At 38.3% G+C, this 18,649-nt stretch overlaps 3 protein-coding genes across 3 annotated transcripts; 1 reads left to right on the top strand and 2 right to left on the bottom strand.

The window, feature by feature from the left end:
* The first annotated feature begins 681 nt into the window (after positions 1–681).
* On the top strand, positions 682–2,633 carry LOC103935583 (sm-like protein LSM3A). Its single transcript, XM_048581196.1, has 4 exons — positions 682–859; positions 1,186–1,246; positions 1,657–1,752; positions 2,268–2,633. The coding sequence occupies exons 1-4, from the start codon at positions 744–746 to the stop codon at positions 2,346–2,348; spliced, it is 354 nt and encodes a 117-aa protein (XP_048437153.1). The 5' UTR covers positions 682–743; the 3' UTR covers positions 2,349–2,633.
* A 230-nt stretch (positions 2,634–2,863) lies between these two features.
* Positions 2,864–6,738, bottom strand: LOC103935582 (fructose-1,6-bisphosphatase, cytosolic-like). The gene is made up of 12 exons (XM_009345354.3): positions 6,171–6,738; positions 5,781–5,828; positions 5,622–5,696; positions 5,472–5,533; positions 5,288–5,354; positions 5,076–5,186; positions 4,802–4,888; positions 4,345–4,415; positions 4,208–4,273; positions 3,836–3,922; positions 3,630–3,705; positions 2,864–3,142 (listed from the first exon to the last, which is right to left on the bottom strand). Exons 1-12 carry the CDS (start codon positions 6,327–6,329, stop codon positions 3,032–3,034), a joined length of 1,020 nt encoding a protein of 339 aa, XP_009343629.2. The 5' UTR covers positions 6,330–6,738; the 3' UTR covers positions 2,864–3,031.
* Positions 6,739–8,552: 1,814 nt separating this feature from the next.
* On the bottom strand, positions 8,553–16,614 carry LOC103935581 (ubiquitin carboxyl-terminal hydrolase MINDY-3). Its single transcript, XM_009345353.3, is given in 8 exon segments — positions 8,553–9,679; positions 9,682–9,757; positions 9,883–9,954; positions 10,073–10,258; positions 10,402–10,525; positions 11,489–11,640; positions 13,256–13,334; positions 16,017–16,614. Coding segments are annotated over 8 exon segments (1,863 nt in total). The 5' UTR covers positions 16,445–16,614; the 3' UTR covers positions 8,553–8,933.
* Between the last annotated feature and the right edge of the window lie 2,035 nt (positions 16,615–18,649).

Below are 18,649 nucleotides of genomic sequence, written 5' to 3'. Positions count from 1 at the left end.
GCTTTACATTTTAGCATATGCATTAGTATAGCTTTGCATAATATTGCATGATGCTGCGGAGGCCCAGGTAAGTTCAGGTGAGTATTTATTGACAGTATGGTTGCATGGTAGTTATGAGTTGATGCACGTAGAGCTCAGTGTTCTGCACCCCGGTGTTAGTGCTTCGCCCGTGGCAAGGGCCTAGCCTTCACGTGATTGTTCACCTCCCGCACCGCATACTTAGCTTGGATCGAAGTCAGGTGCCAGCTTGTCGTACAGACCACATTAGGTGGTTCAGACTCATAGGTGACCTGTGATTCGTCGCACAGACTTCATGTGATCGTAGCACTTGAGCGTACTTATTTACACCCAGCCCGTCGTACAGATCACATTAGGTGGTTCCGACTCGTGTGTAGGTTTAGTACCGTACAGGTCACATGAGGTGACTCCAACTGTATTGATGAGCAATAGGTTCAGCCGTACATGTCACGTTAGGTGACTCCGGATGACATATCATTTTTACATTGATTTATATCACCTGACTTATATATTTATTGGTAAGATGATGAGATAAAAGTCATTGATTTATATCACCTGACTTACACATTTTTACATTGATTAATATAAAGTAACGATTTTTTAATTACAACAAAATGAGATAAAAGTCAAATTGCAGAAACGTAGCTAAAAATAATCCAATTACAAATTACACCCCACATTATAACATAAACCCATTCGATTCGAAGAAACAGCAAAATACAAAAATGGCGAGCGAGGAAGAGAGCGCCGTGAAGGAGCCGTTGGATCTGATAAGGCTCAGCCTCGACGAGCGCATCTACGTCAAGCTTCGCTCCGACCGTGAGCTCCGCGGTAAACTCATGTACGATTCCACACCCTATCTATCATGTCTCTCGCTCTGCTATAAATTAGGTTTTCTCTGCACTCTGGGTTTTTCTAATTAGGGTTTTGGATGGGGCAAAACTAAAAATAATGGGAAAATAAAATTAGGGTTTAAAGTTTACTACTTTAATGTTAAGTGGTGAGTGGATATGCGTCAAGGTTTGATTTTCATCTTCTAGTCTCAAACACCAATAACAAAATTGTGATGTATACTCTATAATTGTCTTATTTTGCATCTGTGATAGGAACTCCAGTCTTTCATTTTATTTTAAATTGTAAGTTTTTTGCTTTTATATTTCTCTTCAGATGTTGTTTTGACACTACGATGATTATGGAAATGACAATGGTGTTGGTGGTTACTTTTGCAGTTTATAACTTGTGAAGTGATGATTTAGTTTGCTCTTATCGCGAAATTATACTTGACTGTTTTCTCTGGTTTGCCGAGCTAGGAAAATTGTGTCTTTATAAGAAATTTGTAGTGAAAAACGTGTAAACGAACAGTATTCTTCTATCAAATGATGAGTGTATACTAAAGAAACGGGAACAAAAATGAGTTCATTGTTTGGTACAGAAATTTGTTGTGTGAGAACGAGTCGTTTGAACTTGATGCAATGACACAAGGGATGGAGGGGTAAAATGGTGGGTGGATGAGGGAGTTTCTTGTATATTACATCATGTCAAGTGATTATGTTAGGTGGTACTTGCTATCATAATATTTGTGGTTATAAAGCTTCCTGTCCGATTCTGATATTTTTGTTTAAAATCTGGCTTTTGCAGGCTTATGATCAACACTTAAATATGATTCTTGGTGATGTTGAAGAAATTGTTACTTCTGTAGAAATTGATGATGAAACTTATGAAGAGATTGTTCGGGTATGTAGCTCAAATTCTGTTGTCTTTATCACTATGTCTATGTATAACAAAAAAATTTGTAATTCAATTTAACTTGGAGTATTATTTTTCTAGAGGACTAATTGCATAAATAACAAAATGATCTGTAACTTTGGAATAGATCTGCTGTAGTGACCGTATCCTCAGATAGGCCCAGAGGCAATAATCTTTACAGCCTATGGGAAGGCTCCGTTAGATCTGAATGTGTTGAGTGTTTTTCTGTCATTTATTTATCTCATCGTTAAAAGATGACTAAACTGAAGTTAATAGAGGTTAAGTAAACATGGTAACAATCTAACCCGTAAAACATAATTAACAAAGAAGAAGGCAAAAAGGATGATAAATAATTGTCTGGATTTTCTTCACATATGTTTCGCTACATTTGGTTTTAATATGGATCCTTATTTGTTTAGTCTTGTACGTTTGGCTGTCGTTACTACCTCTGGTCGTGTATTACATTTTTGGTTTACCACCATTTTTTACTTTTTCCATTGCAGACTACAAAGCGGATGGTTCCTTTTCTCTTTGTCAGAGGAGACGGTGTCATCCTTGTGTCACCTCCTCTAAGGACAGCTTGATTTAGTTACTGGTATTGGGAAATTATCTGTTGATTTAACAAATCTCCCTCTATATGTTATTCTGCTTTTAGATTTCTGAATGAATGAGATTTCTTGTATCCCCAGCTACCTAGGATCAGATTTTTAACTTTATTCGATGAAACCAAAAGAGCAGTTTTCATATGAATCTCTGTTTGAGGTGCCTAGGAATTGATGGATACAATTCAACTGTAATCTTCATGGATGGAAGTTGGAACTCTTGTATCTATGGCTATCTAAGTATTTCTTCATGAAATGTTTTCTTGAGATTGAAGAATGTGTTTTTTTTTTTTCCTTCAATGTTTTGTTATCCGATTTTATGTTGGACAACATAGTGACGATCGAAGAAAACACTTCGCCACCATTCTCTCGTCTCCCCTTGGCAGCTCGAAGCCTTGGAGGCATCGATGCTACAACGGGGCTGGCTTCCGCCCTTCTTTTCTTTTCCCCTTAATGAGTTTCTTTAATCGAGTATGGTTGTTTGGAAGCTGAGAAAATGAGGAAAGAAAATAGAGCAGTTTTCCAGAATTTAAGACGACAACCTTGTTTGAGTTGTAAGCGTCAACAGATTATTGTATGCTCTCTTTTCAGATTTCATCTAATAGAGTAGTTCAAGTAGATGAATACTTATGTAATTTACGATGAGAGAACAAGAATTATAGGTTTCATTGCTTTCCTTCAGCTGCATAGAGTGCCTTGATTTCCTCAACGTCGTCGTAGCTGCCGAGGAAGATCGGAGAGCGCTCGTGTATCTTGGTCGGAACCAAGTCAAGGGCCTGCCAAGATGCATGTTAAAATCAATTAACAATCAATGCAAAATCAACTCACAAAAGAAAAGAAACTAATCCTGTTTTATGCTTGCAGGCAGTGTCCAATGTCCTTTGACTTATGTCAACTTCAATCTTAACAACTAACAAGGTGAATCGTTATTTGTAGATGTGATCTAGATTAACAGTCTAACAACATAACGTACTCAACTGACAAACTTAGCGTTATAGATTGTCCAACTCGAGAATGTTATCCTTCCATGTGATTTCCAATTCGGTTTCATGATAAATGGAGTTTCGTCAAAGTTTTTTGAAGTTATGAGAAAATGACTATATTGCATAAAGTATACTCTGTTGGCAAAAGGCTTCATGACAGAGTGCGGATTAGAGTTCTATAATTTCTGGCATAGATAGGCTTTACACCAGATAACTAGCAAGTCATTCAACCAATTTCATTCAGCACATCAACGAAGAAGAAATGTCCAGGAGTCCGTACCCGTTCCTTGCCAGTGAAGGACTGACCGCCTGCTTGTTCCAACAAAAACGACATTGGGAAGACTTCGTAGAGAACCCTAGTTAACACAAGTTAAACCAAATGCGTCACATAAGTCCATGAACTTAAACCTGAAACCACAGAATTTGATACAAAGCTTCCACGAAGATTTCAAATGAAAACGAAAGCTATAATTGTTCTTGACATACCGCAGTTTTCCGTTTGGGCTCTTCTTATCAGCAGGGTACAAAAAGATACCGCCATAGAGCAATGTCCGATGAACATCAGCAACCATGCTGTTAACCATGACGATAAAACATAAATATCACTGCTTATTGAAAGAAACAGAACAGCATCGTATGTCAAACACTAGAACCGAAAGAGGATTATGGAGCTAGAAAGAATCTTTTACTTCACCACCACTTCCAGATTGAGAAAGAAAAATATGAAGATGGAGCAGGTAAAACTATGAGTTGAGATAAATACAGTTGGGGGATAAAGATCGACATTCAAATTCAACAGAGGCAGATGGTTCATATAGAAGAACCAGATTAAACTTCTAAGACGAGAATCCACGATACCTTCCAATATATCTTAGAGACTTCGGGGATGAACCATCTTCCGGGTACTTGCACTTTTTCACATACCTGAAGCCAAAAAGGTCAGAAATTTTCAATGATGGACTTCAAATAAGAATCATTAATTGAGCTTGACATACTTGGCCGTCGGGCCATCCCAATTTTTGGCATTCCCTTCATTCACCGAATAGATCTTTCCTTTCTTTGGAATCTGGGGAAAGAAGTAGACATGAACTGAATGTTGGAAACTCCATAGCAAGAAAAAAAAGAATTACTAATTACAAAGATAATGTATATCATTTAGTACATTCTCATCAAAACGATATATACATTCACTATATATATGCGTGCCACACGCACACAAAATTTTTTGGGACAATAGATGTGAATGTAGTAAGTTATCAAGTAATGCACACGAATATCAGAGCAATATTTAGATATAAAAGAGGCTGAATTCCTTCTGTGTATTTCAGCACGAGATTCTTTAAGTGCAATGACTATAAGAGTTCTCCAAGTTAATCCTCGAGGTGAAATCAGCAGACCGTTACAGAATATAGTACAGATTATGTTGCTGAAGTAGTATAAAAAGAGAAATACCTTGATGTCTGGGTGAGTTAGTATGAACTCCCCGAGAGAAGGATCGAGGGTGAACCCATGAACTCCAGTTCCAGTGCTTATCACGAACTGCGAAATCATTACATTCCCAAATAGTTAAAAGCAGTGTCCTGCAAATCTAGACTGCAGGCAACGAAAATCCTAGATTCTAAAATCAAAGAAAGTTTCGAATAAAGATTTACATTCACTAAGGCTCTAACTCAAAAGGCATCCGATACATGCATCTAAGCGACAAGAAACGTGTTGTTTTATATACCGTGCAAGAGCTTCCATACATGCAGTAGCCTGCTGCAACCATTTTCTTTCCAGGTTGCAAGACATCTTTAAGAGAAGGTTCACCATCTTTAACCACATAAATCCCAAAAATCTGATAAGACAAATGTTTCCCACCACAATATTGAGTTATTCTGGAACAAATGATTGCTTTACATAGAGGGGATTGCATATGATAAGAATGAGCGATTGTACCGTTCCAATGGAAACACCACAATCAATGTTGGACGAACCATCCAGTGGATCGAACACAACACAGTACCTGCTCCAGTACGAGTTGAAAGCATTATTCAGACAGACAGCCTTTCAGTTAAATGTCTCAAAAACAAACATTCATTGGAACAAGCTCTAATAACCGGCATAAAGCATAGACAATTACTTTCCACGCAATTTTGGCTCCACGAAAATCGCCTCTTCATCTTCCTCTGAAACAAGAATAGACTGCCACAAAACCCGAATTGTTAGCACAATATCGGTCCTTCAAGTTCAGCTAATGCAAACATTAAAAAGGAAATTTTTGATGACTTACAGTTCTGCCACTGCTAACCAGAGCCTTAACAAAAACTTGATTTGAAAGAACATCCAGTTTCTTTTGCTCTTCACCCTATAACCGAAAAATCGAACAATTTCACGTTGTAGAATAACCCCAATAGATTATATTCAACATAAACAGATAGCAAACGCATACCTGAACATTGGTCTCTCCAGCAAGCCCGATAAGTTTGGCCAGACCAGCCTGCCCAAGTAAAAAACTTTCAGATTAAAAACCCCATTTCCACAGCACCAATTAATTCCCCAACGCAAAACAGATAAGAACGGGAATATTTTCTATCATATTCGAGCGATATTCCAATCTAATCCAAACTACAATAGCAAGATTCGAACTTGGGATCAGAACACTACCACTCTGCTCTAACCAAATTGACTATGTCTTGCCAATGATTCGGAAACATTCATTTCCAATACCAAATTAAATAAAAATCAACAACCAATTTGGCAATCAATATAATCTTTGAGAAAAATGATACAATTAGAGAGAGAGAGAGAGAGAGAGAGGGGGGGGGGGAGAGGGAGAGACCTTGTTGACTGCAGAGCAGACAAACTTGCAGCCAAGAACAATATGATTGAGCAAGATGGTGAAGTCACCGCGGGACTCAGGGTGCTTGGACTGCTCATTCAGCACGAACCTCGTTATGGTCATCAAGTCCGTCCGGTGCGCATCGGCTGCGTGATCCATTTTTCTCCGCCGTCCTTCCTTTTTCCCCACAAAACCACTGTCACTAAAAACCTCCAAAAACAATCCACAGCTGACCTACTACTGTATATATTATATACAAATCCACACTCCAAAATAATATATTTAAAAAAAAAGGAGGAAAAATGTAAGGGGAAAAAAAAGGTGGTTTGGATTTGGATGAGAAGGTGGTGGCGGTACTCGATTCGAGGAGCTGATGGACTGTGGAAGGGAGGCTAATCTGGTACCAACGGAAGTTTCGGAGCACACGTGGAGGGGTTGGGATGGAAGAGTGAGCTATGTCATATGTGGTTATCACTAAAGATAACGCCTGTTCTCGTTTTCTTCTGATCCGGCGGTTACCAGGTTTTTGTCTCTTCTGTCTCGATCATGGATGATATGGACGAGGTTGCCTTCATCTCAAGCAAACTCTTCACACTTTTCTCAACGGGTTGCCCTTTTGCATAGGGGTTATATTCTTTTATGCCATTCTATTTTGCTAAGTTGGACCTTCTCCTTCTCTTGCTTTCTTTGTTTCTGTTCAGTAACGTTGCACGATGATCTAAATCTACTTTTTATGTTACTTTCTAAAATTAAGTATGCAAAATGTCATTGTTGAAATATCAAGGCTGTAATGGATAACAATGTTTAATTTATTAGAAGTAATACGAGAAATTTTGGAGATCTTCTCCTACACATATCAATCTTCTATTTTTACAATATAATTTGTTAATCTCTAAGATATCATTAGATAACTAATAGATTTTAAATTTGGTTAATTTTTAGTTGAGTAATCCATAAAGAATGACTTAAAAAACAAACGATTCATATCACCGTGCAACAATAAAAAGTGAAAACGAGATTAGCAAAGAGAGAGGGAGAAGAGAAAACGTGGAAGCATTGCGTGTTTAGAAGCGCCCAGGAAACTATACCAACATTTTGGACTGTACTGTTAGCAGATGTGGAGCGTTAAAAACACATGGGGCATAGTAAATTAAATTAGTGCCTATTAATATAAAGTGCATTTTTGCTACCCACATTCTCGCTTCTGTGTATGATGCCCATCCTATTGTAATTTGTCACTTAAGTCCTACCAATCAATTCTAGTTAAATCGTTAATTTCTTATTTTGTGCAATACTTGCGAGAGAGAATTATTCTTTTAACATTTTACTTCTACTTTTGTCATTTGGTACTACGGTCTGGTGGTATTTATCTTCACTTGTATTATGTTGAATTACGTGAATGATGAATTCGATATCAAATTAGATTGTTCATGTGTGGCTTAACCTGAACTCTCATCTCCCCTTAATGTAAAATATATTGTTGCACTAAAAAAAAAAAAAAAAATCTTTATCAGACCTATAGCGTTGGAGTTTTTGCCTCACACAAATCCTCCTACCAATCTTCTACCAATATCTCATGCTATAAGTATACGGAATAAAAATATGTTTCGATAAAATTTCCCTCGTACAGCACAATGGAAAAGGATCCTTGCCGGATCCTTTTCCTAGGGATCCTTGCCGGATTCTAGATCCTTTTCTTAGGATTCCGTGATCGTGACCGTTCATCGTAGATCCGGCGAGGAACTTTTCCCAACACAACCATCAGCTGCCTTGCGCCTAAGCCGTGCAACAGCAACTCGAAAGAACATAAGCAAAAGTCAGAAAAATAACCACAACCAACTAGTAGATAATTACGAAATCAGAAATATGCATCAAGTATTGTAAACAAGATTTTCGTTTCCAGTTTTGGTAAAAGGAATAGATTCATTAGATAATTTTTACACATAACGACATAATTAGACATATTCATTCCTTTTATCGTCATTTCTAGGTTGCTTCGAAAAAAATCATTCAATTTGAAAATCGTTTAACCATTCACTTGTCGAACAAATGAACTGCTATGATAACAAGTAATATCCTCATGATAACATGTTTAACTTGTTTGATCCATACTGATGACTATCTGATCATCAAAATTAAATGAATTTTTCTAAAGATGATCTTTAGAAAACGATAAAACATTTGGTGTCACATTCTAATTCAATTGCTGTCACAGATAACTAATGTACTAGAAAGAACAGTAATACCTCATAGTTCGGAGGAACTAAGTAAGAAAGAAGCTTATAGCTTTAAGCCCTTAACCTTGCAACAAGGTTCAGGAGAAAAGAACACATATGCAACACATCACGACCAGGAAAACTTGCTACTGTATAACAGCAGTAATGCAGTAAAAATCATTAGAATAATTTCGACGATGAGACGTCTCGATGTTTGTTTATTGAAGTCCTTCCTAGGAACTGATAACTCCTCTACTCAACAACAAAGGTGATTATATAAATGAATTTTACAATTTGGATTGACAATAAACTTACACGATCTTTTTCCCCAAAGACCGAGTTGATTGCTGAAGCTTCAGCATGCAGAGGACGCCATTGACAGTGTCTGTGTATTGAGACTGACGAAAACAATAGATGAACGCTCCTCGTACCTTAATGGTGGCACTCCAAACCACACAAGCTCATCCCTTTGGCTTGCATCATTAGCTCTCCTGCTTCCAGCAATGAAAGTACAACAAACGATCCCCAAATAAGATTCACAATCAATTCATACTATGCTAGGCGGGTCACCTACCCAATTGCAGACCGCACGGGGCCAGCGCGTTCTTATGCAGTCCACCAGAGGTGCATGCTGAGCAGGCTCCGGCTTAGCGATTTCTGTGACTTTCCCTCCAGATTCATTACCACTAGAAGCAGAGGACATTACCACATCTGTCATGTATTCTTCAGGAGTCCACCTCGGAGGTACCGACACCCTCAATTTTGTGAGCCTAGGTCTTTGAACTGGAATATCGCCTCCAGAGGTTGTCTGGCTTCCATTCAGGTCAGATTTTGCAATTCCATTAAAATGGTAAAGATCAAACACCTTCTTACCCATCAATCCAGTTGAATCCTTCAGGCCTCCCAAGTTCTTGTCCAAATCCAAAATGACCTGCCACAACTCACTCCATACAATAAATCCTGTGTTGCAGAGGAGGTCAACCTTCTCAGTTGGAAGTTTTACGTTAGTTTCCCTAAGGACTTGATGAAAGCCTTCCACACTAATAAAACCACCACCGCCACTCTGATCTTGTGCATCAAAAGCTCTCCGAATCTGTGATTCCCTTCCTTCCAGTTCATTCTCATCTTGAACAGTGGTATCAAGAGAAAAAAGGACTGTATAATGAGACTCACTCCCAACTACCCAGATTGGCCATTTTGGACTTTTCAAATACTGACCAACTTTACAGAAATTTAGGGATTCTAACAGAGTGAGGAATCCAACTTCCACCGTTTTGGATATGCCTTTAAAGACATGCCACCACCTAAATCCATCTTTCCATCGAAAACATTAGGGACTGCCTGCCCGCAGAGCAATAAGTTCACAATTTCCTGTACCATAACATACAAGGGTAGAACAATGAACCATTATCCAAAGTTCATAATAAGAACAGCAATTGGATCACGTACTGAAGCACTGGGCCAAAAAGTGGAAACTCGTTCACATGGAACCGTACCTGTGAAGCATGCCCAAATGGAGCAGTTACAAGAGGTAGGCCGGGGTCATCCCTGTCAGATTGTACCAAGTCCTGCAGAAGAGAAAGTTCAATAAACTAGTTTAGTTAAAAAAAAATAGTGTTGCAGCGTTACTGAGGACTCAAGTAAAGTATACAGTTTTCAAAAGAGGTTGCAAGCTTACTAACATACCAGTCCTCGAGAAAGTAAAGCAGAAATAAGGAAAAGCAGTGCCCCCATACGACTTTGGAAGACAGGAAGCACTGCTTGGAGCCCCATAAACGCACTTTCTTGTGTTGTGTAAGTGCTAACTCTTAGCACTTTATGCAAATCAGCAGCTGATTCGATTGAAAGACCTTCAAGTGACTTTGTTATTACCTGTCAAATGACATCAAAAATACAAAGGTTGAAAGTGTAATTCAAACCAAATATGCAAATATAGCGCAAGTTCATCATACATTATTCCTATCATGAGAGAAGAAAAAAAGAAGTGCATGATCCACCAGCTCCAGTTCACTTACTTCATCATTCAGGTTGTCGTCAGCCCTCTCAGTTTCATCTCCAATAACACTCAAAGTTGCAATCACCGCCCTTTTATTGCTTCCACATAAGAACAATATCTCACCCATACTTCTAATAAGTACGCTGTCAAAAGGACGAAGTGTTGGTTCCAGCAACGTGAATTCCCACGAGTCAAACAATTTTAATCATCAATCATGAAAAAGATTCTCAAATTGCCAACATGAATCAACACAGTTATTTTCATACAGCGAGGATGCAAGAAGATGGTGCTTAGGACCTTCAGGGAAATTTTCTTATAAATCCTATTTCAAACGGGGTTGAGACACATATCAGGCAGTCAGATTTTTCTTCCTTTCAGCCTGATTTGGAAATATAAGATTCCATCCAAGGTTATGGTTTTTGGCTTGGTTGATGGTACATGGGAAGGTAACACCAGCAATCTACTCCAAAGACATAGGCCGGGATCCTTTTTATTCTCACATTGGTGTATTTATGTAAGAGTTTGGGGGAAAGAGTGGATCGTGCTTTCTTATCTTGCCCTTTTAGTTGTAAGTTAGGGTGCTTTTTATTTGACCAGATTAAACTGATTTTTTTATATAAAAACCCTGCCCAAAATGACATCGTTTTTGTTTGGGATATTCTTCAAATAAAGAGAATTCAAACGCCCAGGTGGCACCTCGACAATGCCTCAGGTGCCTATGCGCGCCTCCCAAAAGCCCTGGCTAGTCTATAGCCCGCTCCAGCTGGGCAGAGGCGTTTTCTTGGTAGCCTCGCCCAAAAAACCGCCCAGGCTAGTCTCCATACTAGTTTGTAGTGAAATTAGTGTATGCTTACAAAGGAGGGAAAAGTTTGTAGTGTTTTATGCAAACACACTTTGTAGTGTGTGTTTACAGTGAAATTAGTGTGAGCTTACAAAGGAGGAAAAGTTTGTAGTGTGTGTTTACAGCTAAATAATGTGCCACAGAAGTGAGTAAACCAGAATGGATGTACAGAAAGTGTCTGTGACTTGCGTTAACTGCAAAATGAATAACTTAATGCATATGCATCTTCAACCAACATATAAATTATCATGCAATGATTAATCACCTTGCTTTTGCATCTTCAGTAAGAGAGGCAAAATTATTCGATGCAACACACTGACTATTAGACGGTGTCCTTGAACCCGTATTTTGATGCATGTTTGGTTCAACTATACCTAATTCAGCTGGGTAGAAAAGGAGGTATTTGAGAACAAATGCCTGCACAACCAAACAGAAAATACTGTTACCATCTAAAAGAGAATCATGAAATGCCTGTCAAGTCAATAATTTTTTAAAGAAATATTAAATAGTAATACTAATAAATTGAAGAAAATATCAATTAAACCTAGGGGTTGGGGGCATGTCTAATTACAATGACAGAAAAATATCTCAATAAGCAACACAAAAAAAAAAAAAAAAAAAAAAAAAAACCAAGTCTTCATATGAAACATAGACACTAGAAAAAAGGATAAACAGCTTAATACAATCTTTCTGTGCCTCTTGTCGTAATTTCTTTCCATCAATAAAATTGAGTAGTAAAAACTTCTTATGAGAATGCATGAAAAAAATTAAAATATTCAACAAGTCAACTACCACCTAAGTTTTTAACAACCTTCTTATAAAACATGAAAGGGCATCATTACTACAGCATAGACCACTAGGCCATCTGCATTAATTCAAGGTTTAAAATTGGAAACTAGTACTATGCTCTAGTGGTATTTCCCCTTCAATTATAGGGAGGAGGTCTCAAGTTCGACTCCTGTGACTGGCGAGTTTGATACTTAATTATGGCTGGCCCATGGTTTGGCTCAGCCCAAATCCCCACCCGCGGTAAGCAAATTTCCTCTAGTGGGCAAACTGACAGACTATTGTTTGTTAACTCAGAAAAGAAACAAAAGAGAAAGATTATCTAATGTTATGACTTGTTTCACTGGGCTGCTTAAGAATCTATCGACCCCAACCACTTTTAATCATTAGATGAGTTACTACCAATTTGCTGATGGTATAGTTGAGCCAGAGCATTTTATCACTCCAACTGTCTACCATTTATAACCACTCTTTGTGACTGGGTCCAATAGAGTTTGGCAGTAAACTGTCAACAGTGCTAGCTGAACTGTGATGGTAAAATGAAAATATAATATAATCCACCAGCAGTAAGTGCAAAATCTTTGTACTAATACACAGAAAAAAAAAAAAAAAAAAAAACACAGTTATCATCTGAGTTAGTCATGTCAAACTTTTGCCAAAACCGTAAGGCCTTCAATCTTCCATTAAAAAAAGAGTGTTACGTAAAAGAAACGGTGTTAAAATGGTAATCAAGAAAAATCGTTATCTTCTACTCCACGTCTTTATAACTTCCAATCATTTCCCTATTGTAGTCTCATCTTCTCCCTCCCTTATTCCACAACTCCTACTTTCTGTCCATCATAACTAGTAACTACGAGACAGACAAATAGCCTACTATTAATTATTTGGTGATATTACCTTAAAAAAGCTTCTCTTTTCGATTAGGCAACCACTGTTGTGTGACAGAGTCTAATGAAAGCTAAAGCTGGTTCCCAAATTATTAAAGTAAAATTAATGCCTAAATGCTAATGCCAGAATTTTATAAAATGCACAAGTCAGACTCCACAAATTTTAACTTCTGCAACCAGAAAATAATTCTCAAATAAGAGTTCCAGAAGAGAGTTAGATTCTTCAAAGCACAAAAGGTGTCCTTGATAAAGCAAGACAGATATTGATAGCACTAGGCAGTTCAAATCACACAATTTTGAGCAACACTGCATATTAAAAGGAACACATAACATATTATGTCGAGAAATCAGGAAGTTACTTGAATGGCTGCTAAAACGCCACAGGGCCCACCTTCATGCTGCACTAGACCCATAGATGTTTCTGGATCAGAGCTAAACCTATTAAAGATGTGATGAAATTCAAAATGAGAAGTGATTTCAGTAAACTTGTTAAATATGGAGGCAAAAGTTTCCAGATGTAATTTTAAAATGTCCAAAACCTGTGTCTTACAGAAGCAGTTCCGATAACTTACAAATTATGGTGCCATAATGGGATGATGCATAAAGATAACTTACAAATTATGGTGCCATAATGGGATGATGCATAAAGATTAAAGAAACATAAGTATTTGAGTAGAGAAGCATAAAACTATAAGAATACAGAACTCTTGAGTTGACTCAGAGTAAATTTAAATTGACTGTCTTCTGATGAATAAATTATATTGTAAACCAATCGTGGCAGCATATGTATATTAGTAGGAGAATGACCAGATCTGAAGGTTTTTATCTCCATAACCTGAAAAAATAATAAATAATCCAATGACATACTAGAAACAAACAGGTAGGCCATAGTTTCAGTGAATTGAGTTTTGGAAACAGTATAGAGTTTTTGCTAGCTAGAAAAGTATAACTAGCGAACTAAAATTTCCATCCATTCAGTATTATCTCAGAGGGCCCTTGAAACTTTCCAAGAAGTGTAAAGATAAAAATATTAAAAGAAAAATGAAAGACAAACACTCTGGAAACGCATCGACATGTTTTAGTCATTATGTGTCCCTATTAAATTATCAGCAAAATCATAAAACACATCATGAGGAAGATGTATCAGTATCCTCATTCTTAAGTTACTATCTCTGTCTGTTTAACATGAGTCCAACCATACACATAACCAATGCCATGGCCCAACACCCATACTCTTTCAAATATGAATCTAGCTTTTCAGCTGCTTGGATAGCATGCATACTTTTCTATAGAAAATCTGCCACATCATAAGTTTTAAAGCTTTACTAAAAGTCTACAACCATGTCAGCTTTCTCATGCTATGTGAATATTTTTATCTACTCATTGCCTAAGTATGCGATGGGTGCCATGGGGAAAAGTAACAAAGACCTGTGAAGACGACCAAGTTTTTAACAACAGTCATATGTGGAATGGTCTACAAAAAGAACAAGTAAATGAGAGAAACAAGTTCCCTTGATGGATTCTGCCACCAAAAGCAATCAAAGACAACCTAAATCCATCAGAGTTTGGGGATTTCACTTCTTTGCTATCTTTTCCTAAGGGAATGTGTGATTATCTTCTTCTAAATATACTTTTTGCTTTCTTTTGAGAATATTGTAGGTCAGTCAGTAGAAGGCAAAGACTCTAGATCATATGCATCCAGAGTAAAAATCAGAATATTATGATCTCCACCATTTAAATCACATAGTAGAAGGTGACCAGGAAAAAGAGCCCTGTAACTTCAGGAGAAGGGTCCCCCCCCCCCCAAAAAAAAAAAAACCTCCTTTTTCTTTCCACTCACAAAGGGGTTGCAGTGAGCAGGCCGAGGCGACTTTTACCAAAAACACAGGTGTGTACAAAGTCGTGAGAGCATGTATGGGGGTTGAACCCTGCCCAGTGCAGGAAGGTTAAGGAAGGAAGGTTGGAATGCCCGTTGGCATTTATTATTCAATCCAATTCACCCGACCCGATAGTACATACCCATTTTGGGAGATAAGAATCTTATAGGCTTTTACTCTGGATGCAACACACAGCCAAGAATGAGGTGGCGAAAATTTTGGTTCTTTCGTGTATTCTTTCCATAATTTCCAACGTGCTTCTTTGATTTGGATGGCTAAAACAAGGAAAAAGCTTTATGAAGTTATTGTGTGCCAGTGTTGTTTAAGGCAATTTTAGAGCGAGACTATGGACGGATATGGGAGATTCACAGTAGGCAGAGGGAAGAGCTTTTATGTGATAAAAGTCAGAGATTGGTCTTCACTTTGTGATTCAATGTCCACTGAGTTTCGGGATATTTTGTTTTCTTCTATTTTGGAAGATTCCAAAGCAGCTGTTCGTTAAGAGTCAATTAGCATGTTTAGAATTATGTTAAATGCAGATTTTATAATAAATACTCTGGCGGTACTTGTTTCTGTTCTCACTAATACAGTTTCATAATAAATAAATAACCGCTATGGGGGTGACCTTTTTGTGATAACGCAGCTCTCACCCCTATGCCTGATACATCACATTCCACGTTTACTCCCTTCTGACCTTACCTTTAGGGAACTAATGCCCTTGATGTTTAGGTTCTTTCTAATCATGACCCTTTTCTTGTTTCTTTTGTTTGTGTCTGGTCTGTTGTGTGTTTTTTAAGGCTTGTCCAGCCTAATTCCACCTAGTGGCCAATTCAACCAACAGAGAAAGCAACCCTAGCCCTTAGGGCAAGCACTAAGTACGTAAACTAGCTTCTTGAATGAAACAATAACCCATCTCTCTTCGTATGTTTCTGCAATATAAAACTGACTAAGAGACCCGCTAAAGTTATCAACTTTTTGATGTAGCAGCTTACTTTTGAGAAGATATTGCAGCTTACTTGCACATAAAGTGCAAATGAAATGCTTTGAACATCAGAAAACAAGAACCCTAGTGCATTCTACAAAGACATATCATTTTCTAATTCCCAATCCCATCCCAACTGAACTAGTAAACTATTGCATCAAAATACACAAACTTTACAGTAAAAGCCTGAAACTTCAACCATGAAATTGAAACTTCAACCATGAAATTAAGCCACAATTACAAATTGAATGTTATACACACCTTATTCCCTGATTACTCCACTGCACAAGAATGCCCTTAGTAACCTCAGGCCCGAAAACCATCGAAAACAGCTGCCTTGCATCCTCTTCGCTCAACCCCTTTCCCAAATTCACTTCCTCCAAGCTCAATTCCTTATCTTTCGTCGCCACCTTTGGCGCCAAACCCGAACCGGAACCCGCAGACCCCGACAACACCTTGCTAGGTGAAGCCGAAGCCGAAGGCGGACACGTATTGGTGTCCAGCATTCTCTTCTCAGCAGCAGCAGCCATGAGCTCCCGCTGAAGTCTCCGGGTCTTCACTTCCGACGGCTCCTCAGCCGGAGCTCCGGCGGGTCCGTCCCTGGGCTTGCTACGCTTGGGCTCCGGAGGTGAATTCTGCATACTCATCCGAAGTGCCATTCGGAGGTCCTCCTCCTCGTGATCCGCCATTGGAACCCTTTAGGATCCAAGGCTCGATATTTAGGGTTCCGATTCCAAATCGCACAGCAAAGTTTGAGATTTGAAGAAGGCGGAGGAGGAGGAGGAATTGGAATTCAAAACCCTCGATGGGAGGGTTACGCGTTACAAAAGCCAGACATGGAAACAACGAATGAAATCATGAGACAACGAATTCCAGCCCATTTACGATGCGAAACGGTGCGTAGAGGGCAGCAACAACCGCAGGTGGATCCATCCAGTAAATTTACTATCAAGGTCTTGAAGTTTAGTTTTACGGTTAATATATATGAGGGTACTTTTGTCAATTTGGAGTGTCGAGTAAAATTAGAAGTTAACAGTAAAGTGGCCAGTGATACCTTTCCTTTCATGGTAGCAAAGCAAAACCCGTTTCCAGTTGAATGAATCTTTAAAACTTGTTTTACCACCTACTTTAAACGTGCTTTCGTGCATGTGAAATATATTTTTTTCTTTACATTTGCGACAGGGTATATGTTTGCTCTTAAATTTGACTGTCTACGTGATCAACAATGGTATCTAATGAGTTTGATGAAAAGGTTAAAGCGTGTATATTGTATCTTTTATCCGACATTTTACATAATCGTTTCATTTTAACTGAAAAATAAATAAGAAAAGTGTATTAAAATCACTAACTCATTTTGTTTTGGAAGGATAAGATGAAAGAAACATATAACAGCCCAGTTATTTTGAGGCTCTAGTGTAATTTATCAAACTGTTTGGATGAAAAATGAAAGATTTTAGCACAACAACTAGGCACCATTCGTAAAGTTATCCTGTCACCACTTGCTTTAGAGTAAACCCTCACTTGAAATAAGCTGCCTCCTTTTGACAAGACATCCCACCACTCACCACAATTTTCAACTCTCAATTTTAACTTCAAGCACAACAATGTCGTCGATCCCAACAAATTAAACCACCACCTAGCCGACCAGTTGCAATTTTTCCCGCCATACCACTGCCTCAACTCCGGCGAATTCCGAAGCAGCGTACCGAAAAGTAATGGAAGATGATAAAAGCATTTTGGTAAGGCCTAATAAGAGAAATGCTCTCCGTGGTTATAAAGTATTCGGAAGATAACCTTTAGGGGGCGTTTGTTGCGCCGGACTATCTCGGACTGGATTAGCTTCAAGGACTAAGCTGGACGGCTTAGACTAGACTAAACTAGACTAACTTAGTGAAGCGTTTGGTGCAGTATTGGACTAAGAAGCTGGATAATAACAAATTATAATATTATATTATTTAATATATAAATTATTAATATTTTATTATGATCTTATCTTTTTCTTCATTTTTTCCTACCATTTCCTCGTTAAATCAGATGAAGTTAGCACCGCCAAAAAATTCATCACCATCCCTAGACCGAGATCTTAGCTTTGAATGCTCGAATCTGTCATGGATTTGAAGAAGCCCAAACAGGCCGAGACTTCCAGGCCATTTTCCAGTCACATTCGACCACATTTTGGCCTCGATTCAGGTAAAATCGTAATATTGTCACTCCCAGCTTCAATTTGGTATATTTTGTATGAAAGTTGGTTGTGAAATGGATCTGAAAGAGAGTCGGAAAGTTAATGATTGATCTAGGTGACCGGAGATGACGAGGAATTTGTCAAGAGTGGTCGTTGAGCATGACGAGGACGAGAAAGAGAGGATAGTCTTAGCTAGTCCCATGGTTATTGGGGGGTCTCGCTAAGACCTCTTAGTGAAGGGTTTTGTCCATGCTAGTCCCCTTTAGTCTCATTAATGTTAGTCCCAGCATGGAACAAACACAGTATTGGACTAATAGCTAGTCCAGTCCAATCCAGTCCAACTTAGTGAGGGCAAACAAACGCCCCCTTATGGTAAAAAAATTTGGATTTAAACCCTTATGGTCTAAGTCTGTTAGGATTTATGCCCAAAATTGAAACTTCTGTCATTCCTCCGTTAGTAGTATGCATGTGAGTCTCATATGTGGGGATCATTTCATAGTTAGTAGCATACCAATAGCTTAGCTAAAACCCTCACGTTCCCAATTCTAAAGCACGAACAAAATTCGTTTATTGAAATTAGAGGTTTGGTTTGTTTTTGAAAAGCCACATCGATGGCTAAGCGAAGAATTGAGGGGGACGTCGCACCAACATACTCAAGTATTGCTGCAATCTCGATAACTTTAGGTGATTGTATAATTTGAAAATGGTTTGT

This window comes from the organism of the source record quoted next, unplaced genomic scaffold, assembly GCF_019419815.1.
Source record: "Pyrus x bretschneideri cultivar Hongxiangsu unplaced genomic scaffold, Pyrus_bretschneideri_v1 Contig16, whole genome shotgun sequence".
Taxonomy (NCBI): Eukaryota; Viridiplantae; Streptophyta; class Magnoliopsida; order Rosales; family Rosaceae; genus Pyrus; species Pyrus x bretschneideri.
The sequence above is the reverse complement of the archived record's forward strand: the minus strand, read 5'-3'. Positions and strand labels throughout refer to the sequence as shown.